General features: G+C 37.0%; 2 protein-coding genes across 2 annotated transcripts in view; one reads left to right on the top strand and one right to left on the bottom strand.

The window, feature by feature from the left end:
- Positions 1–16,300, top strand: part of LOC130218066 (uncharacterized) — a 28,616-nt gene extending 12,316 nt beyond the window's left edge. Inside the window, exons 7-8 of the mRNA XM_056450099.1 lie at positions 15,356–15,461; positions 16,280–16,300. Of these exons, the coding sequence (XP_056306074.1) occupies positions 15,356–15,461; positions 16,280–16,300 (127 nt within the window). The remainder of the gene's footprint in view (positions 1–15,355; positions 15,462–16,279) is intronic.
- Positions 15,055–24,264, bottom strand: part of vipr2 (vasoactive intestinal peptide receptor 2) — a 66,090-nt gene continuing 56,880 nt past the window's right edge. Inside the window, exons 10-13 of the mRNA XM_056450942.1 lie at positions 22,443–22,534; positions 21,801–21,936; positions 19,973–20,014; positions 15,055–16,833 (exon numbers count right to left, since the gene is read on the bottom strand). Of these exons, the coding sequence (XP_056306917.1) occupies positions 16,660–16,833; positions 19,973–20,014; positions 21,801–21,936; positions 22,443–22,534 (444 nt within the window). The 3' untranslated portion in view covers positions 15,055–16,659. The remainder of the gene's footprint in view (positions 16,834–19,972; positions 20,015–21,800; positions 21,937–22,442; positions 22,535–24,264) is intronic.

The raw sequence follows: 24,264 nt of genomic DNA on the forward strand, positions 1-24,264 counted from the left end.
ACCCAGCTGAGGCTTGAACCAGCAACCTTCTTGTTGTGAGGCGACATTGCTACCCACTGCGCCATAATTACTACAGTCTTCTTTAAATAACTAAATACAAATGATCTTCCTTGACCTCCTTCCTTTCCCATAGCTGATATAAAAACATGTTTAACGCTTTCTTCCACCTGGCATCTGTTGCATAATTCAGTTGGATAATTTACTAGTATATAAAGATACTTATTTTAGTTTACCATGTACAGTCCTCAATCTACTGATGATGATTTGTTCTCTACTTTTATTTTCTTTCTTTCCTTACCAGTTTTATTTTGGATCAAATATAGCAATGTCTTTCTTTGATTTCATGATTCCATCCGTCTTTTGAATGAGACGTTAAATCTGTGGTCGTTAAAAATCCCAGGATGTCCTTCGAAAAAGTAGGGGTTTAACCCCATCATCCTGGCTAAATTTGCCCACTGGCTTCTGTCCATCATGGCCTCCTAACCATCCCCATATAATAAATGGCTTCATCACTCTGTCTCCTCTTCACCAATCAGTTGGTGTGTGATGTGCGGTCTGGCGCAATATGGCTGCCATTGCATCATGCAGGTGGATGCTGCGCACTGATGGTGGATGAGGAGATTCCTCCAATGTGCTTTGAGTGTTTGCGCCAAGGAATTATTATTATTATTATTATTATTATTATTATTACTGTTGGTGGTTCATTCCACTGTGGTGACCCCTGATTAATAAAGGGACTAAGCGGAAAAGAAAATCAATGAATGAATATGGGGGATGTATACTGCTGATGCTGTTGCCTCTGATTTTAAAACCTGTAAAAATCTGAATATATACATATTCTCACTGCAATATTCCCTCACTAGATCTGTTTATTATTCTTTTTGATTTTTAGAAGTTAAGTAAACATTTGGGATTTCCACTGTCCAAATGGGTTTGTTAGTCTATACTACAGTTTTAGCAAATTCTTTATCATATATTTCCACTTATTTTGCTGTTTTACTTGTCCAACCAAAATTTTCCCTTTCTCTCCGTCTCCTTTTCCAGCAGTTCTGCAATACCTTTTTCGCTGGATGCTTTTCTGCATGACCCCTTAAGTTAATCCAATAGTTAACAACTAATTGTTAGACAACCATAATGACATTTCACCTTCTTCAACCTGAATCACACAGACTAGTGAAGATCTAATTGCACCCATTTTTTTACTTAATGATACATCTAAATCTATTCTGCACCACACAGGGTAATGATCACAACAAAAACCTTCTTGATGCTCTGACAAACTAAATATTGCTGCAATGGTACTTGAAACTAGCGTAAGATCTTATACTGATTCGTTCCCTGTTTTAATATCTATTCTTGTATAATCTCCATTATTTAGACACACTAAGGTATTTTCATCTAACATTTCCTCAATTACTGGACCATTATTGTCATTTCTTACACTCTCCCATAATGTGCTTTGTCCATTAAAATCCTTACACAACACCATATTCCTACACTCCTGTCCTGCTATTTCTTCAAATGTCCTTAGCTCTAATCTTTGAAATGGGTTAGAATAGTTTACTAAAACTTATTCCTTTTTTTCCCTGCCCAAACAATCACACATTCCTGCTCCTTTCCTATCACTAAAGCTTAATATAAATAAAAGCCATTTTATAAATGTAGCACATGCCCCTCCTTCCTTCTCGCTTCTATCACATCTTACTGCCGCATAATTGTACAGTGCATCCAGAAAGTATTCTGAAATGGATTAAATTAATTTATTTCCTCAAAATTCTACACACAATACCCCATAATAATCTTAAAAAGTACCTGATGAAAAAATTACTCAAGTAAATAGTTACATTTATATATATATATATATATATATATATATATATATATATATATATATATATATATATATATATATATATATATATATATATATATATATATATATATATATATATATATATAAATATATGTATATTATATCTTGACTATATTATATCTTGAAACATGTTGAAAAATCTTTACAAATATTGGGGAAAAATATACAGGGGGCTAATTTATTACATTTCATATATATATATATATATATATATATATATATATATATATATATATATATATATATATATATATATATATATATATATATATATATATATATATATATATATATATATATATATATATATATATATATATATATATATATATATATATACATATATATATACACAGACCATTTTATGATTTTAATATAAATATCGTTTAAAATGTTATAATGATTAACAGCACAAATGACTAATATGTACTGGGATAATTCCATTAAACAGCCACTTGGTTATCCCATAGCAGGCCTGTAGCCAGCCTGGTATAAGGGGTCTTTTTCTCAAAATGTGAACCTTTTTACAGTTATTCACCTCATTTACAATGCATGAGATTTAAATACTGAATTTTGGTGACATTTTGAGTATTATTTTTAGTTGGATTAGCTTGTTAGATCGTCATCATAATGACACATTTATAGTACCAAAATATTTCCTAAAGATTTAGAATAAAGAAAAATGAAAAAAAAAATACTTTTTTTTTTTTAAATACTAATTTATTACATCATAAATCATTAGAAAAAAAATAGGAATCTGTTAAGTTTTAAATGAAAAACTGTAGCCTATTGTAGCCTGTAGCCTACAAACTGGCCAGAACATTCAACTTTCCTCAGTCAGAATTTGGCTATTTGAAAAATACAAAAATAAAACATAATAATAATAAAAGAGTTTCACAATTTTTCTAGCCTCTCTTAAAAAGTACTCTGATTTGATTGAAAATTTATGGATAACAAAAATAGCCAAATTAGTTTTCAAATCAATTTTAATATAGGATTTTGCTTGGTCTTAAAGCCTTTTTCAATGGATTAATTTTACTATTAATAAATGGCATAGGCATAGCAGTCAAAATAAGACAAATGAGCTCATGTATGGGACAAATTCTGGACCTTTGTCATTGAGGGGTGGACTTTCCAACCACCCGACCCCCCATCCCCACCCCCTGGCTACTGGCCTGCATAGTTACCATAAATAGGGTTCAAACTGGTATTGACACTTTCCATTACTTTTTACAGGTTGGAGCTGGAATTCATGTATATGTTGCAATGTAATTTCAATACAGCGTGCATCGCATTATCATCAAACTATTCTTGTTGACATCTTGGAGTGAAAACAGATTGAACTTGAGGCAGCGGGTGACCTGGTCCGATGAACTCACTGCACGGACAGCATGACCGTCCTTCTCGGAGCCGTAGATGGCCATGGCGTGGTCGCAGTAGAACTCGCACGCAGGGATGTAGCAACCGGGGGGGACAGGGGGATATGTCCCCCGCACTTTTAGAGACAGACCATTTAGAAACAGGTGATTGAGAATGTAAACCTTTGGATTTCATACAGCTGTCCCCCCCACTTTTAAAATGTCCACTACACCCCTACTCGCACGTCTTCCTCGACTTCAGCCGTCATTCCAACACAGGCGCGCGCGCTCTAACTGAAAGCAGGAGACACGTCTCTATAACAACCTCTCGCGACACAACCTCTCCAATGCTGCGCCTCGCGATATCTGCAAAAAAACATATTGATCATAAATATTATCATTTGACAGTAACGGAGGAATGCCACGAAATGTAGCGAAGTAAGAGTAATGATTTATCTCTAATAATTTTCTTGAGTAAGAGTACACATATTTAAATGTACTCAAAAAGTACACGTTACCCAATAATTTTACTCAAGTAAATGTAACGAAGTAAATGTAACTTGTTACTACCCACCTCTGATTAGACATGATTTGAAAAGGCATACACCTGTCTATATAAGGTCCCAAAGTTGACAGTGCATGTCAAAGCACAAACCAAGCATGAAGACAAAAAAAATTGTCTGTAGACCTCCGAGACGAGGATTGTCTTAAGGCACAAGGCTGGGGAAGGTTGCAGAAAAATTTCTGCTGCTCTGAAAATTTCAATGAGCACAGTGGCCTCCATCATCAGTAAGTGGAAGATATTTGGAACCAACAGGACTCTTCCTAGAGCTGGCCGGCCATCTAAGTTGAATGATCAGGGGAGAGCGTCCTTAGTCAGGAAGGTGATCAATTACTTGATGTCACTCTGTCTGAGCTCCAGTGTTCTTCTGTGAAGAGAGGAGAACCTTACAGTAGGACAACCTTCTGTGCAGCAATCCACTAATCAGGCCTGTATGGTAAAGTGGCCATATGGAAGCCACTCCCGCCTGGTATTTGCCAAAAGGCATCTGAAGGACTCTCAGACCATAAGAAACAAAAGTCTATGGTCTGATGAGACTAAAATTGAACTCTTTGGAGTGAACACCATGCGTTACGCTTCGAGAAAACCAGGCACCACTAATCACCTGGCTAATACCATCCCTACAGTGAAGCCTGGTGGTGGCAGCATCATGCTGTCGGGATGTTTTTCAGCAGCAGGAACTGGAAGACTAGTCAGGATAGAGGGAAAGATGAATTCAGCAATGTAAAGAGACATTCTGAATGAAAACCTGCTTCAGAGTGCTCTTGACCTCAGACGGGGGTGACGTTTCATCTTCCAGCAGGACAATGTCCTTAAGCACACCACCAAAATATCAATGGAGTGGCTTCACAACAACTGAGTAAATGTCCTTGAGTGGCCCAGCCAGACCATAGACCTAAATCCTATTGAACATCTCTGGAAAGATCTGAAAATATCTGTTACACCTTCACTTCCCATCTAATCCGATAGAGCTTGGGAGGTACTGCAAAGAGGAATGGGCAAAAATTCCCAAAGACAGGTGTGCCAAGCTTGTGGCATCATATTCAAAAAGACTTGAGCCTGTAATTGCTGCATCAAAGGTGCATCAACAAATGATTGAGCAAAGGTTGTGAATACTGATGTGCAGGTGATTTTCAGTTTTTTTAAATTTGCAACAATTTCAAAAAATCTTTTCACATTGTCATCATGGGCTATTGTGTGTAGAATTTTGAGGAAATAAAATGAATTTAATCCATTTTAGAATAAGACTGTAACATAAATGTGGAAAAAGTGAAGCGGTATGAATACTTCCGGATGCACTGTAATTAGTCAATACTGGTCTAACTAAACCTCTTTCATGTTCTGTGTTTAAGAAGGCCAAGAGAAGTTGAGTATTACATGGCCCAATGTGTGGAATATGTGTGCTAACTCACATCATTCTCTGAAATGACAGCACTCATTGTAATATTGCCCCTAAGTTGGCCTGATGTGCCACTTGTAGCTTGGTGTACAATTGTAACCATGTCTCCGGTGTTTGGACAGAACATGGCCTTGTCCACAAAAACAAGAAGGTAGGTTATTTCATGTGAATCTAACTCCATGGCTCTCTATGAAAAACACAACAAAATATTACATTTCTGTTTTATGGGTTGCTACACCTTCAACAGCCATACAGTAACTATAGTGCACACCAATATTTCACTTGGACATAGTGGTGCCACAGTTCCTTCACTATTTCACCGTTCCTCTCAATTGGCACCTTGTACAGTTGTTTCATATTCATTTGATGTTTTTATTTTCAAAACTCTATGCTGGAAATGCAGACAGACTTTATATTTGCAAAGTCATTACTGTCATTTATGACTGCACTTTGGATCTCTCTTAGCCTGATGGAACTGTTCACCATGTTGCAAATTTCTTGATTATGCTTATCATTAAATATTGCTGCTCTGCCATGAGGATGTTGTAGTACGTACAAATAGATTTGCATTTACCTTTACAATATTGTTTAAATGGCAATCTGCTGTGAACAACAAACTTATTGTACAGAGATCAGAACTTACTGTTCAAAAAATTAATTTTTCACTTGAGAAATAAGCCCCGATATAGTGGCTTTAAGTAAATTAACGCACAGTCCATGCATCATTGCACAATTCCCCTACACGCCAACAGAGGGCGTCAGAGAACACAAAATAACAGGCGACCACTTTCCTTTACTCTGTTTTCAATTCATCAAACATCTTTAAAAGTATTTCAATAACAGAACAAGAACTATTGCCTTTGGCAGTCTTTTAACATTAATTAATGAAGATTAGAGGACACCCTGAATAGTGCAATCGATATATTTACCCTATGATAATATATACACATAGGTATGAATTAATTTAGTTTCTTGCCATATATCAATCCATTGAATGACACATTGGAATGTTATCTTTTACACCCACAGAACTGCCCACTGCAAATCACATAACTTATAAATAAGCTAGCAGCATTCTGATAAAGGAATATCGGGTTAAAGAGTCTTCATATAGCCATGAAATGGTGGATTCTGTTCCATCTGCTGTTATAATCCACTTATAGCACAAACACTCAACTATCACACTTGCACTTATCAAGCAATGCCAAGAACAAAGTGCTCAAAAAGAAAACCAAACTTTTATCATTACTCTATGTTGTTAAAATTATGTTTTACTTGGATAATAGGGTACATGCACAGCTAGTGTTTTTCAGCCAATGATGAACTTCAGGTGAGAGCTTTATGTGACTATTTTCAATTTCAAAAGTTTTCTTTAACAGCCTCAATGTTGTAATGTAATTACAATACATTCAGATAAACAGACTTAAGCATCCATTTAGTTGTTAAAATGTAAAAAGAGTTGAAAGACCATTTAAACGCAGGTGCTGTCATTAGCTGATTGTGAGCACAGAAATTCTACTGAAAATACTGAGGTAAAATTAATTTTCATATTTTAAAGACATGGAGCGGGAAAATATAATTTAATGTAGTGGATCTTGTTTGGTCTGAAACCCACTTTATATCATATCTTAGCCAGGAAGTGAAAATTGCTGGTTTTTAAAGAAATCAGATCTTAAATGCGGCGACTTTGAATGGGATGACAATTAACCGGAAGCCCTGGGGCTGGCTGACTGAAAATAAAAGTCAGTGTGCATATACCCCATTGTAGCGACAGTATAGAACAATCTACCATTTAATTACTCATATGTAAGCTCTGTTGTTCACCCAGTGTTGAGCATTTAAGGAGCATCAACAGACCGTTTGCTCTCCTCCACCTCATGGATATTTTGGACTTTTCCCTGGAGACGGAGCTCAGAGTGTTCTTTTTTTTTTCCTGGTCAGGAAATTCATTATTCAAGGTGCATAAACCCTCCATCTGCTGCCTGTCTGCATTTAACGCTGCACTGTCCATCTGAGCCAGTGGAAATGTTTGACTCCATCACCTTACTGGAGCACAAACATCACACACATTCATAAATTCAACATCACCTGTTGATGAGCTGATGCTTCCCTCTCCACAGACTGGTCAAAAATGACCATATATTCCAGAAAAACACTTTAACAATAGACGATATTTTGAAGAAAACTGAAAACCTGTCACCACTGAGTTGTTTTGTTTTTCATACTATGGAAGTCAAATGATTACAGATTTTATATTTCTTCAAAATGTCTTCTGTGTTTAAAAGAAGATAGAAACTTCTAAAGATTTGTAACCACTTAACGGTGAGTAAATAGTGACTAGTCAGAGTTTCTGCAGGTTTCTTCAAGTCAAATTTAAAACTTTTGAAGACCCTTTTAAGATCTGAAATTTGAGACTTCTTCAGGGTTAAACACTGAGGATTTTTTTCTAATGCTTGTCACAATAAAATAGTTATTTATTAGCCTAGGCATGGGATGATAACCGTTTTCAAGGTATACCGCAGTTTGGAAAGGTCAAGGTTTTAATACCGCCAATACTTTCTGTAATAACATTCCTAAGGTATGAGTAAGATTTTTTATTTACACTTTTTTGTTTGTTTGTTTTAGAACAGTATCTCCAGCAGAAAAAAATATCCAAAGATGTCGTTTTAAATTGTAAAGAAATCTGTGTTTCTGAAACTAATGAAGACAGAAGTCAGTGATTCATCTGAATTATACAGCCTGACGTATTTACTGCTCCAAAATATCATAAATCATTCAAAAAAATAGAATATACTGTTTTCAAAGGATAAAAAAGTTTTTGTTTTTTACCCAGACATTTGAAAAGAATATATTTTAGAACAGTGAGCACAATACCATGACACAGTGAAACCGTGATATTTTTATCCAAGGTTATCAAATCGTCAGAATCTTATATCCGCCCAAGCCTATTACCCACACATTTTAATGTTACACTTAATTTTACATACTTTTATACAAGTTTTTAAAGATTTCACTTAGGCCCCGTTTAGCCTGCCAATTAAATGTGAGCGAATTCCGATTTTTTGCTCATATGTGACAGATCGGATCTGTTCTATGACCGTGTTACACGGGAAAAAAGTGCATGCATTCGGATATTAGGCATCAAAACCTGACAGTGTAAATGAGGCCTTATGAACAAGGCCTGAATCTGATTTGAGTAAATCAGAATCCATGTGATGTTTTCCTGCTTACACATACATGGGCCATATCCGATCTGTGCCACATGGGAGAAAAAATAAATAAAAAGTTGGAATTGAGTCACTTGAACCATGCAGTGTAAACGCAGCCTTAGATACTATCATATTTCTGGGCTTTTAACTTAAGATAATGTCATGTTTTACTGTGCATTACTACTATTTACCATGATAAAACTATAGTTTACAAACATCATTGATATAACATACCACGGTATTCATTTAGGTACCTAAATCTTCATATTCAAATGTCAAAGTAGGCCTACATTAAAGGAATCGTTCACCCAGAAATTAAAATTTTGTCGTTATTTACTTAATATTTACAACCCTTTTTGAGCTTCTTATGTTGAAGAAGATATTGTGAAAACTTCCATATTAGTTGTTTTTTTTACATTATAAAGTCAATTGTTTTGGGATTCTAACATTCTTCAATATATCTTCACAACGAATTTTGATTTTTGTGTGAACTATCCCTATATATTATTTTTTACTATATTTTGTGTGAACTATCCCAAATTATCTATACTTGGCTCATTTTGCACAATTAAGTTGTGGCAACATAATATTAGAAGGCTATAAACGCTCTGTTGCAGCTGTCACTTATCTCAATTCTGGTTGTTTTCTATGTACGTTTGAATTAAAATGTTTTAACATGCTAAGGATTTGTTATTTAATAAGTTGGTTACAATTTAGTACAACTAGTGTAGACATTGTTCTGCATATTTGCATATTCAAACATGTCAAAGAATTAGAGGAATTGTTCACCCAGAAATGAAAATTGTCATTATTATTTACTCATTATTCACAAACCTTTTTGAGTTTCTTACTTTTGTTGAAGAAGATATTCTGAAGACTTCCATATTAGTTTTTTCTACTATGGAAGTCATTTGTTACAGGGTTTTAACATTTTTCGATATATCTTTACAACATTTTAGTGAGCTATTCCTTTAATGTTACCGTCTGAAAACAACACTTTACCAGTGTAAACAAAAGAGATCTGTTATTCAAAAATAATATGTAAAGTTTGTTAAAAATGTGTGCGTTGTTTGGAATTGACTCATTTTGGGCGTCAACAGCATACAAACTCCAAACTCACCCGGTCACGCTCGCCCACTCAGAAAAGAACAGTTTCTCAGCGAGAGCTTTACCTCCAGCAGGAGATATTGATGAGGGCCTTCCTGAGCGCCAGAGGAGGACGGGACAGTTCATGACGCACCGCCGTCCCGAATGATGAACAGAAGCGGCTCCTCACAGTGTGGCGACATTGACAAGTTGGAGGCAAACGCAAACCTACAGCTGTTCCTAATGGACAACATGTTTTCAAGGACTCCCAGACACTGTACGCGTAAACAGGGGTCAGTGACCGGCCAGAACGTCCCACACGGCCATTTCGGTTTCTTTCAAGCACATGCCACCCAGTCGCAAATACCAGTCAGCGATTTGGAGATTTAAAATGCTTGTCTATTTCAATCCGATGCAAGGATTCTGGAAGCAGATTCGCAGCTCCCAAGAGAACAGTCTGTGGAAGCTTTACACGCGACTGGCTTTCGCGCAACCGTAGCGTCTCATGGGTTGCCACATCCCCAGCCTGACACCTCGGGTCTTGTCCATGCTCTTGTCGCAGGATTGGATGCGTGTCATTTCGGCCTAATGGCCATGCCAAATGATTTAGCCGAGGCTCAGAGGTCAACAGCCCTGATAAATCGGGACGTATAATGATGGACCGCTGCCAACGTGAAGCATCTGGAGATCGTTCGGGTGAAGGAACAGGGCACAGGTGTTGATTATCAAGTCAAGGGTTATTTTGAGGTGTAATGAAGGCAAATTATCTATACTTGGCTCATTTTGATTGAAGTTGTGGCAACATAATATTAGTAGGCTATAAAAGCTCTGTTGCAGCTGTCACTTATCTCATGTCTTTTTTGTTTTTTATAAGTTTGAATTAAGGGGTGACGCAGTGGCGCAGTAGGAAGTGCCGTTAACTCAAAGCAAGAAGGTCGCTGGTTCGAGCCTCGGCTCAGTTGGTGTTTCTAGTGGAGTTTGTTGTTTGGGCATCTGCTTTGCAAATATGTGCTGGATAAATTGGCAAAAAAGAGAAAAAATGCAATGAACGGCCCAAATGCCTTGTTGATGTCAGAGGAGAATAGCTAGACTGGTGACAACAACATGAAAGCATGGATCCATCCTGCCTTGTATGGTTCAAGCTGGTGGTGGTATAATGGTGTAGTGGGATATTTTTTGGCACACTTTGGGTCCATAAATACCAATTGAGCATCGTGTCAACGCCACAGTCTACCTGAGTATTGTTGCTGACCATGTCTATCCCTTTATGACCACAGTGTACCCATCTTCTGTTGGCTACTTCCAGCAGGATAACGCACCATGCCATAAAGCGCGAATCACCTCAAACTCGTTTCATGAACATGACAATGAGTTCACTGTACTCAAATGGCCTCCACAGTAACCAGAGCTCAATCCAATAGAGCACCTTTGGGATGTGGTGGAACAAGAGATTCGCATCATGGATGTGCAGCCCACAAATCTGCAGCAACTGCGTGATGCTATCATGTCAATATGGACTAACATCTCCATATCGCTGAATCTATGCCACGAAGGATTAAGGCAGTTCTGATGGCAAAAGGGGGTCCAACCTGCTACTAGTAAGTGCCTTAAAATAGGCTAATACCTAAAACGTGACTAGTGTGTGTATTTAATGTTTTAGCATGCTAATAACTAGTAGCTAGCTGCTGTTGTGCACGTTGCTTATAAAATTCAAACATTTTACCATGGCTAACATGTTTTAACATGTTACAAAAGCACACGCCATGACACAAGAACAAGCTTTAACATGTTTTTAGCATGATTTAACAGAGGGCTACAATGTTTCACCATTGCCTGCATGGATTTATGTGACCTGTGACAGGAATAATTGAATAACTAGCATATGACTTTTGATTAATTATTTATGGGTGTTTTAGCATGTCAGTATGCATGTTTTATCACATCGCTAGTGTTTTGTTTTTTGCATGTTGCTTCTATGAATTTGTGTGTTAGCTACTAGCACTGTGACTTGAGAAGCAGGGATACTAAAATCAAATTGGTTTGATTGGGCAAAACTTATTAGTTAATTACAGGAAATTGCTTTGTTAGCAAACCCTGCTAATGGGCCTGGATGAAGAGGACTGGACCGTCTCTACCGTGGCAATGTGCCATCATTTATTCCCTCGATGGGTCAACATTATGGTTATAAATGCTGACCCAAAGGTCTAATCTTCATCCAAACAACTTCTCCTCTGAAAGCTGCAAAACTTCATAATCAGGGTGTGTGACTTACCGTGAAATTTCATTTGTGACATTCTGTCAGTTCAATTGTTTTATGGAGCTGATGGCACATGCAAACGGATCTGCTCAGTGCTTTGTGAATGACTGTGGATGTGGAGGTCAGTGGCCTGAAAACGAGAGTTGTTTTTCCTGTTTCCTTTACTGTGCCTCCAAGGAAAAGCGTGTTCACTCCTTTTTGTGGATACAGGAAGGCGATAAGACAACAGACAGCAGTAGGAGAGGAAATGAGTAAAAACAACATCATCTGTGCGTGATATCATCTGCGTTGATGCTGAAGCTGATCGGCAGGGGAGAAGTCTAATCGTATTTCACTGCTCCCTATTTAGAAGCTCATTTATTGTTTCCTTCATAAACTGGGATCATAAAAACAAACCTTTACAACCTTATCTACATCGCGCTTTCTAATTATTTTGGAGTATTAAATAGATTTTAATTATAGCAGGGATAATTTTAGTTGTGTTAATGCCCCTTCACACCAAGACTGATAACATATAACAAGCGTCCACACCAATAGACCAGACACTGCTCATTAAGAAGAGATAGATGACGTGTCTCCACTTAATTTTTATATTGTTCAAACATTAACTCAAAGGCTACATCTGAACCTGCATATTTTGAATTATTTACTTAATTATGAATTACTTACTGTATAAAATTACAAATGTACTTATTTAAATAAGTACTTCATGACTACTAACGAAAAACATCCTTTAGTCTATAGTACGTGTGTAGAATTAAAACTCATGCACACATTTTTAATCAATCAACTAAATAAAATCTAACTTTAGCACACTTTAGCAATACTATAAGCTTCTCAAATGATGCAAACCTTGTTAAGTAAACATTTTGATGTGTAAATATTTTTTTTTTGCTTGGTTAGGCTCACTATCAATGCCTATAAAGCCAAGCCTGCAACACTTAGCCAAAGACAGCTAAAGCTAACAGTCCAGTTTTTTTGGGATGTTTTGTTTTAATAGATGTTAATGGAATATATATTATTATTATATATATTATTATTATTATATAATATATATTATATTATTCTTCATTACTGTTATATTAGTGCTGTGGACTTCCCTATTCTGAATTTCTATAGTAAAGGCCCCGGTATATTTCAAAATTAAGTTCTTTTTTATTCTTTAAGGTTTGAGGGGAAAAAAGACTGAGTGATATCCTCTTTTCGAACCTTCCAACACCCTCGTGCAACAGTAGGTGGGGTTGTAAATTACGTGTACCCCTAAAGACATCAACAATGGCAGCTGTGAGAGAAGAACAATTTCATAAACATCTGACAAACAGGCTTCTCTACAAGAAGCGCCACTGGGGAATGGCACATCATATTGTTTTCTATTTGCTTCTGACAGACACCAAATGGATCATCTTTTGTCTGGTGTGTGACCCCCTTCAAATCTTTAAGATCCCTTCAGGAGCAATCTTACAGTTGTGGAGACACTGGTATTAGCTCTGCTACTCAAGCCTTCAGTGTATTCATGTTTCTAACATAGCTATATCGCTATGTTTCGTCCACCTATTTTTTTGGCGCATTTTGAATATGCGCATAGAAAACGGTTGATGGAAACAGCAAGATGCGCATCAATTTTGATGCATGTGCATAAAAATGTGCATAACTGTGTAGGATAAACGTTTTGTTCAATAAGAAAAGATGCGCATAAACTACGATGGAAACACTTTTACTGACCAAATTCCAGTATGCGCATTAAAAAAGTCGTGTGATTTTGTTGTAAGAGATCAAGTGATGATGTTATTATATTATTAATGACCTCCAGAACTGTCAAGAGCATCTGTTCTCCGCATCTCACGCCTTCAAACAAAACCAGGCACATGTTCATTTCATGTCGCCATTTGTCTTCTTAGGTGCCAGTCATTTAATAAATAAAGAAAAGATTCACAGTTTCTTCTACCACAGCAAATTCTGATTTTACTTTTCATATTTGGCACCAGTTAATCAGGAAGTGACCATTTTGTTCTATTTGACTCTATTTGGATGGAAAGGCTGCTTTATTCACACGTCTTTTATGCGATATTCCCTTTTTGTGCATTTATTTTGTGTCTTTGGATGGAAACATAGCTGTTGTGTTGGATGTTGTTCTTCTGTCTGACCTCAATTGAGGCTCATTCGGAAAATGTAGCCCTACATACATTTTTGGAGAGAGCCAATTACGTCCCAGAAGGTATGTTTTTTTTTTAGTTTTTGTTTTTACAAATACACTAGAGGCTGCTATGTACAATCTTTGAGAACTAAAATTTATCGTGAGTGTCATTCGCGCCTACTCTTCTTGCGTAAATCCATCAGAGGCTACTGTCGACTGACTGACTGACCAACCGATCAATCCCTGCCAAACACCACTTCCCTAAACCAAACTGACAGTGTTTTGAAAAGCAATCCAGAAAAAGAAAAGCCTTCACCTGATTTGTACCATGTTTTCAGATTTTACCATATTCTCACCCTGTTATTTACTTGTTTATTTTATTTTTTGGCTTTTGTTTTACTTTACTTGCTTTCTGGAACCGTTCTTCGCCAGACTTGAACCCAGATGTCGTGGTCAACTCTTCACAGTGTCTTAAGCCATCAGCTGCTAGCATGAAAAGGAATGACGTCATTCCGCCCCATAGTGTTCGTTTGAAAGACAAAATGCTGCCATACATACTTCTGGCTACATAATTTCTGATCTCCAGAAATGTGTATATAGGGCTACGTTTTCAGAATGAGCCTATGTTGCATTGATATGAGATACAATGTATGTCAAAAAAAGGCCAGATTGTCGGCGCCAATAGCCTAGGGGTTAGTGCGTTGACATATAACACTCAGGTGCTCGTGGCGACCCGAGTTCATTTCCCGGCTTGAGGTCCTTTGCCGATCCTTCCCTCTCTCTGCTCCCCACACTTTCTTGTCTGTTAATCTTCACTATCCTGTCATTAAAAAGGTGAAAACCCCTAAAAAAAAGGCCAGATTATGTTCGAAATTGTTATTTTTAGTTTGTTCTGGGGCCTTAAGTGTTGTAGTTATACTCCGTAGTGGGAAAAGGCCTTTAGAATGTGTATAAAATCTATGAAATGTCAACACTTTTTTTAACTGAGCTAATTTTATTTTTAGAAATTTAAGCGCGAACACACAAAATTCATTGTTTATACTTTCGTTCATAAGCACACATAGTACACTACAAAAACTACACCATTTTTGTTTCTATTTGAAGTACCCTTGATTAAAATACAGATGTTAACAGAGAATCTCCACCAACTAAATGCAGAGAATGACTGAAAACCCATTAAAAACACCTTCCACATTTAATGAAAAACACCTCAATACAGTTTACAAGAAACATTCTGCAAAAACTAAGGACAATTTTTCAGTTAAAACATTGCAGATGATTAAATATAATAGTAAAAGAGAAGTGCACAACGTTATGGCCTCTTTTTATACACATCTAAGTTTTTACATCACTTTTTTCCACGTACCGTCCTCCACAGCAAACCCGGAAACCCTCCTGCGGTATTTCATTCAGACAACACACAATTCCTTTGTGCCAGGTCTAATTAAAGCTCCGTCTCCTCTCCTCCCTCTGACAGTCTGATAATGATGCTGAATGCCCCTGCCCGTGGCATCTGTGTCACTTCAGATGAGCTCAACCTGGCACGTGGTGTCCGGGAGACTTCTCGCTCTGCAGGCCGGGCTGTAAGAGATCCCATCTCCTCTCCAAAACGATCATACAGCTGGTGCAGCGCAGTTCAAATCTGCTTGAGACAATAACAGAGAACAGAGCTCACACTGAAATGCCACATTCATGCACTCGCTTTTGTCAGTTCACTTGACCTAAATCTGCGTCCAACAGTCTGCTGGATTAATTATCTGTTTTTCAGCTGAATGAAAAGAGCACAGGCTGCAGGATTCATTGCAGTGTACGGTCCTCCGACCCCGTGACAATGTGAGGCCAGGCAACACAAAAGCAAAACATAACACCGTTGACACCTTCTGCTGAAATTACTGATCAGCTGGATATGAAATAAAAGAGCTCATAACGCAGAGGCTTGTTTTGGTTTATCGCTGGAGATCTTTTTGAGGGCCGAGCTTAACATTTATGCCACATGTTGGTCATTAAAACTCATTCATAAATCTCCTGACATAATAACGAAGAAATGAATTACATTCACATGCTAGAATATACATATCCTTATATCTCGGTCGGTTCATACTGTGGCTTTCTTCTGAAGGAATTAAAACAGGCTGCATAATGACATGATGCCATTATGTAACATTGCAGAGGACAGATTTTTGCTTTTTCTTACAATCACCGCTTCACATTTGAGTTCATATCTGTGTTTTTAGTTCAGCTTAGAGTCTGTGTGTATCTAAAGTAAGACATGTTCACCTGAAATTAATCTAGACGCCTCTGGCAATAATGTCTAAAAAAAAAAGTCACATTTGGGTTTGCCGTAGAGGTGACCCACTTTCTCTTTCATCCAAGACATGTTCTTGTGTTTTCATGTTGATAGCATGGAGCTGCGTCTTCATAAAGCGTCTAAGAAACTGCTTTGGGCCTTAAGTAGCCTTTACATAACACCATTACATAATCTGACACTAATGCCATTAAATTATTTACAAAAGCAACATATACATAGGTGATCTGCATTCAATAGAGATTGTGTTTTTCAATGGCGTCTCGGTCAGAGGTTTGGCTTAAACTGTAGTTTTGGTGGTCAAACGAGATTTTGGATCATGGTCTTTTGAATCCTCGATGTGTCTTTCCTGCATGTCAATCTCATGCTTCAGAAAGCCTTGTCCTCTTCAGTGGAAAGCTTTTGGAAAGTACTGAGTCGTTAGCCGAGGGCAGTGAAGAGCGAGCGTGATTCATCTAGCGCTGCTTCTGGATGTCTCACACCACGGTGGTCTCTGTCTGCAGGAAAGACTGGGCTCTGGTGTTTCGCTGGAATTGGGCCATGTTTTCTGTGCCGTTCCTGGATATGGAGGAACTGTGCAGACGGTAGTCGCGGCCGATGTAGCGCTTCAAACGCAAACTCCGCCACTTTCTCTTGAGTTCACTCTGGACCTGCAACATGAGGCAAATACAACATCTGTTAGCATAGACTTTAGCATTAATGTTGGCACACAAAAGGTTGTTGAATTAACATGAATCAAAGCTTTGTTTTATTCTTTGTCACTTTTTTATGAATATAATCAGTGAAAGCCACTAGATATGATGATTTACAAATATTAATCATAAGTAATTATGTAATCAGTAAAAAAGCAACTGTAATCTAAGTATGTTAAAATTTTATATAATTACTTTATTTTGGATTACACAATAGAGTTTCTGCCCAAAAGTGTCCTCCTTGTATTTTTTATGTCCTTTAATGTCATCTTTAACTCAGAATTATGTCACATTACAAAAGTAAAACTGAATAATAAGAACTACTGCATAATAAGGAAGTCATTTTTGCCGTTAATCACATTGTCTTTTATGTGTGTGTGAACATTTGTAGTTGATTTCTCTAGGTTCATTCGGTCTGTAACAAAATACATTAATAAAAAAAATAATACTAATTCTCAATCACTTTGAGCTCTATTTTAACGGTCTAGACGTAAAGTGTAAAGTGCATGGCACGAAAGCATTAAGGCCGTGTTCAAATCCACTTTTGCTATTTTAAGGATGGAAAATATGCTCTGCGCCCCGGCGCATGGTCTAACAGGGTTGAGCTTATTCTCTTAATAAGATATTGGTGTGTTTTGAGCATAACATGCATTAAACCAATCAGAGTCTAATCTCAAATTCCCTTTAGGAGTCAGTTGTGTCACGCTATGGCGCATTTGCTATTTACATGGCGGACTTTGTAAGTGGAAAGCTAAACGCTTCACTGGAGAGATAACAGTTAAACAGACCATCTGCAGCGCGAGGACAAAGAACAAGCCTCCTCCATTCGGCCTCTTATTCTTTACTTTCAATCTTTGCTTTGTGTTGGTAATGGTGTTGTACGCACTCCACTGAAGACATCATTAGCCTACATATTTTATTTTGTTTGTTAAGTGCAAAGATTTGTTTCAAAACTATTTCTAAATTCAGTTCTAATTTCCAGCAAACCAATAAATGAACAATAATAACAAAGTGTGGTAAAAAAAACTTTTTGTCCACATTATATTCAAACACACACCCTATGCCCCATATGGTGATGCATATAGCTCCAAAACCCAACAGGTGGACAAATCTAAACTAGTTTTAATTAAAACAAATATGAATATACATATTAGAAATAATGCTAATGATAATAATAACATTATACAAATGCAAATGGTCATGAATAAACTGACCTATTTAAGTTCTTCAAAATAGCAACGCGCCAACAATGCACCTTAACACACCTCCTTTTTAGACCAGAACACCCATGAGTCCACAAAGTGGCACAAATGGATTTGCTATTTAAACAACGTGGCGCAAATGTGAAAATTAGGGTTGCACTGTTCTGAAAATAGAAACAAATCGTGCCAAACACGTCTTGCACCTTATTGTGCTGGGTGTATGATAGGGACCTGTAGTGTTCACAGCCATTTTAAGACCAAATCTCAAACTCCTACAAAGACTTTTATTATGTAATTATTATGACAGAATTTACCAAAACAACGAGCTTAGCTAAACCGTATATAGTTTTATCAAAACTAAAGACAACAAATATGATGAGAAAAAACAGATGTGCTTATTAGGATCATATCTTTTGACAGCATGTCCTGTTTTGGTTTGTTTAGATGACTTTGGGATTCATATTTTACTGCAGTAAGGTTCATTTGAAAAGAATCAAGATTCCAGCCTGATCTTACGTGGTAATATAACTATTCTCTGTTTTGTCAGTTTAGTAGCTAATTCATACGAATTCATACAAGTTCAGTCGTATGATTTTTAAAAGGAGGCGTGGCACCAAACACCACCCCTAAACCCAGATGTCATTGGGGGATAAGCAAATCATACTAATTTGTACGTATGAGATCGTACCAATTAGCCATTAAATTAAAAAGGTGTGAATTGCCGTGAGATTGCATTGGAGATTCTTATTTTCAGAAGTCTCATCTGCTTGTTCATTGGTCACACACTTTGAATACGGTTACATGGACAAGTGTAATTCGATTTTAATACGATTAAGACCATACTCCGATTAAGGGTCTACCATGTAAACAGCGATTTTTGACTATCTTCATTCCATTAAGGTCATAATCAAACTAAACAGAATCGAATTAAGACACGTGGAGTATGCTGTTTTAGTCGCATTATTGAAGTGCAGTACTGACATGTAAACAACACAATCAAACTATTACCGTCGTGTAGGATTTTCACCGTATTTGGCAACAGGTTAGTCTATACACACAGTTGTTTGACACTATTTTCTGATCCTACCGAGGCAGTGAAGGACCACAGATACCTGCATCGTGAAATGCTGGGATTTTCCCATATGGCGTGCGGTATCAAATTCCATTAAAACTACACTCTTCCAGCAGTTCATACTCGCATCAAATATCTAATTTGTCATGGGGCATGCATGAAATGTTCCTAAATGAAAGTGAAAGTGTCAAACTGCAGTAAAGTTGAAAAATGAAAATGAAACTCCGGAAGAAATGTGGATAGTGTGGTGACGCAATGACATTAATCAAATTATGTGCTATAACATGTAAAATGGGATCATGAAAGAAACATTTAAAAATCAACTCATGTAAACACCTTAATAATATTATTGTCTTATTCAGATTAAGGCAAATCATTCAATTACTAATGTCCATATTAATGTACTCATTGTTCAGATGTTTACATTCACATTTGAATCACATGAATCGCACTAACAGAACAGCTGCACCAAAACTTGTTTTAATCAAACCAAACCTCCAAGGATGTGTTGCTCCAAATATTTTTCAGAGAAGCTTATCCTAGTTTGCATTGCAATTGCAAGCTCAGCGGAAATCAAATAACGGCGGACAAGATTAAATAAAATTAATCATAAATTGTTGAGTTGATCAATGGTTTTAATTTACCCAATATGTTATGTCATACTCTTCCATAGCTCTATGTTGTGTGTTTCTGCATATACAAAGTGCTCCAAATTGCTCACTAATGAGATCCTATGTCTATGTAGGCAGTAAGGAGGTCACTAGGGTTTGGAACAGATCCAAATTGAGATACGTTAATGAGATCAATAAGAATGCAGACTGACCTCACTATTCAAAAAGCAATACAAAATCGCAACCACCAAGCCCTGTGGAAAGAACACAGAAAGTCAATGTGGCACAACATTAATAAAACAAAGAAACAGTCAAAAGTTTGAGAGTCGCTAACATTTTTACATGTTTTTGAAGTGTCGATGAAGCATTTACTGAATCAGAAAATAATAGTAATAAAACTGTAATATTTGGGAAATATGATTATTTTTTAAAGAATAGTTTTACTACTTTTATACTCAATATTGTTTCCAGCTAAAGTTTCAATTTAAGTGTCCATCCCATTTCAAGAACAAAAGGCTCACTTTCTAAGTGATCTAAGACTGGTGCAATTTACACTCATCGGCCACCCGTCCAACTGCTCATTAACACAAATTTCTAATCAGCCAATCACATAGCAGCAACTCAATGCATTTAGGCATGTAGACATGTTCAAGATGATCTGCTGCAGTTCAAACTGAGCATCAGAATGGGGAAGAAAGGTGATTTAATTGACTTTGAACGTGGCATAGTTGTTGGTGCCAGACGGGCTGGTCTGAGCATTTCAGAATCTGCTGATCTACTGGGATTTTCACGCACAACCATCTCTAGGGTTTACAGAGAATGGTCAGAAAAAAAGAAAATATCCAGTGAGCGGCAGTTCTGTGGGCGCAAATGCCTTGTTGATGGCAAAGGTCAAAGGACAATGGCCAGACTGGTTCCAGCTGATAGAAAGGCAACAGAAACTCAAATAACCGCTCATTACAACCGAGGTATGCAGAAAAGTATCTCTGAACACACAACACATAGAACCTTGAGACAGATGGGCTACAGCAGCAGAAGACAACACCGGGTGCCGCTCCTGTCAGCTAAGAATAGGAAACTGAGGCTACAATTCACACAGGCTCATCAAAATCGACAATAGAAGATTGGAAAAACGTTGCCTGGTCTGATGAGGCTTGATTTCTGCTGCAACATTCAGATGGTAGGGTCAGAATTTGGCATCAACAACATGAAAGCATGGATCCATCCTGCCTTGTACCAACAGTTCAGTCCGGTGGTGGTGGTGTAGGGGATATTTTCTTGGCACACTTTGGGCCTATTAGTACCAAATTAGCATCATGTCAATGTCACAGCCTACCTGAGTATTGTTGCTGACCATGTCCATCTTCTGTCGGCTACTTCCAATAATGCGCCATTTCATAAAGCGCGAATCATCTCAGACTAGTTTCTTGAACATGACAATGAGTTCACTGTACTCAAATGGTCTCCACAGTCACCAGAACTCAATCCAATAGAGCACCTTTGGAATGTGGTGGAATGGGAGATTCACATCATGGATGTGCAGCAGACAAATCTGCAGCATCTGCATGATGCTATCATGTCAATATGGACCAAAATCTCTGAGGAATATTTCCAGTACCTTGTTGAATCTATGCCACTAAGGATTAAAGCAAATCTGAGGGCAAAAGGGGGTACAACCCAATACTAGTAAAGTGGCCGGTGAGTGTATAAATAAAAAAGATAAAGAAATATAAAAAAGAGTGTCTGCATTCAGAGAATCCAACATTCTGTAATATGTTATTTGTTAACTAGCTGATGCTGAAACTTAATTTACTATTAATACAGTGATACTTTTTTCAGTATTCTATAATAAATGTAACATTTATTCAGAACAACTATTTTCGAACACAAAGAATTTCATTATTTATTGAAATAACATATTATTTTTGATGAGTACCGAACAAACCATAATTTTTTATTGATGAGAATAATGATCTTAGTGACCCCAAACCTTATTAATTAATACCAAATGCATCTTCTCTTCTTTTGCATCTTCCTCACCTGAAAGGATCCCAGACCGAGGTCAAAGAATATTTTATAGTTTTCCATCTCTCCATTTCCATCTATGATGTAAACGAACACAATATAGTGGACACCAAAAAGAGGAATCAGCAGAAGTGTGGACTTGGCTAACCTCCTAAAGAAACAAAGAGGAGGAACAAGATTAGAGATGGAGGAACAGTGATATGGAGAGTTACGACAGCTTGGCAATCTTTCTCAAGATGTACTGTATTTCCTAACACAATGGAGATCTCCAAACTCATCTTTAGACAAACAAAAATAGAAAAGAGTATCTGGGAGAACCATTAAAATAGAGCAGAGCCTCTCACGCATTAGCAACAGGCCACTCAGATGTAAAACGTTCCACTCTCAGCAGAACAAAAACTAAAACAGCTACAAATCCTGACATAAATATTTCACCCCTATTTCAATGCAAACACATTTAGCACTGTACAACAGATAACTTGGGATAAAAATGGAAAGCAGCCATCCATTTCCAGCCATCTTGCTGAGCTTCATGCTAGAATAGCAGCTCTTGATAAATTTAAAAGGACAATCTCAGTGATGACCTGAATAGCATGGAAGCAGGTTCAACCAATGGTGGCTGTTGTCATGCTATTAGTTTGCATCCATTTGCAATACCTGTACTGGGACTGATCGTTTCCACCAACGTCAGGACATCTCAGCTTCTGGACCAGGATTCGAATGATGCTGATGAACAGAATGAAGTTTAACTGTAGAGGACGGAAAAGGAAGAGAACAAGATTTTATATCACTCCTCTTTTATACAATGACATTATCCAGACTAAACATTAACACTGAGTCCTGTTCTCTGGATCTGACACAAGAACTTCTCAAAACATTCTGTAATACTTGAACCAGATTACAGGATTATTGTACACACACACATACTTTAACATATGAAAAATGTGCAGCTGTTGCCCTAAAGAAACAGTTCGACCAAAAATAAAACTGTCACTGTCATTACCACTGTCATTTAGTAAATTTCTGGCTGCAGTGTACTAAAATGTGGTTTAAAATCCCCTCCCAGCAGGCACACAATTTCATAAGACGTTAATATTAGGTTAGATTTAGGTCAGGTGACCAAATTCAATGTCTAGCCAGCATCCAAGGCCAACGTTATTTTGACGTCCAATAACGACATCAAATTATACTGATATTTAGTTGATTTTAGATTTTGTTGAAAAGTGACCAAAATCCAACGTCTGATAGATGTCATAGTGATAATGTCCACACAACGTCAAGGTCTAACATAATAGGACGTTGATATTTGGTTGATTTTAGGTGTTTTTTTGGTTGGACGTTGGACATGGACGTCTGCCTGACATAGGGTTGTGACATCAACCTGATTTTCATTTCCAAACAATCCAACATCCCCACGGCATTGGGGTACAATGTCTAGGGGGGATTTAACCAATAAGCCAGGTAAGCGGCCGTTTACGGCCCCAGGAAATCTGGGGCCCTAAGCCTAAAAGAAAATAAATGAATGAATAAAAAAAATGTAATAAATATAATAATGTAATATTATGTAATAATAATATTATAAAATAAAATCAGCACAAATTTGTCCCCAATCATGGAGCAGTCCAGCAGTCAAAGTTATAAAAAAAAATTTTTAGTTTAAAATCATCATTTAAAATGTAGAGACTGCATTAAGATAAAACTTACAAAACAAGTTTGAGTGATATATAAAACAGCTAAATAAATAAAAAATGAAATAAAAGTAAAAAAGGGTGCATTTTAGGACTTCTGGGCCCTATGGCTAGAATTGCTGAGGGCCCCCAAATCCCGACAACGTCAATTTGATGTCATGATGACGTCTTGTCAGCTTGAAAATAATAAATATGCATATTAAAGTTTCACAAATACCACATTTTAATGATCATAGATGAGTTTTAAGAAAGAAATGGATGCAGGGAGGCTGTACAATAAGTCATTGGAAATCTATATGATATTCTTTCTTCTGTGGAAAAGAAAACAATGTCTCAGTTATTTTTGTCTATACAATGAAAGCCAAATGGGTCCGGTGTTGACCCCACTGACTTTCATTGTATGGACAAAAATATCTTCAAAATGTCTTCTTTCATGTTGCACAGAAGAGAGTTCGTACAGGTTTGGAATGACATGAGGGTGATAAAAAGCTTGAAAGAAAAAAAGAGGATTTTTTTTTTTGCTAAACTTTCTCTCTGAGTCTTTGGACAATAGACGTTGAAGGACAGAAATTTCTCAGACTTCATAAAAAAATACCTTAATTTGCATTCCAAACATTTTTACAATTTCAGAATGGCATTAATTTGAGTAAATGAGACTCTGGACCTCAAAACCAGTCTTTAATTACATTGGTATAATTTACCAATAGCCAAAAAATGATTGCTTTTTCCGTGAATGCGAAGAATATTAAGCAAAGAATACTAAAGATCATGTTCCATTTTTGTCCAACTTA

The sequence above is a fragment of the Danio aesculapii genome, chromosome 24, assembly GCF_903798145.1.
Source record: "Danio aesculapii chromosome 24, fDanAes4.1, whole genome shotgun sequence".
Classification (NCBI taxonomy): Eukaryota; Metazoa; Chordata; class Actinopteri; order Cypriniformes; family Danionidae; genus Danio; species Danio aesculapii.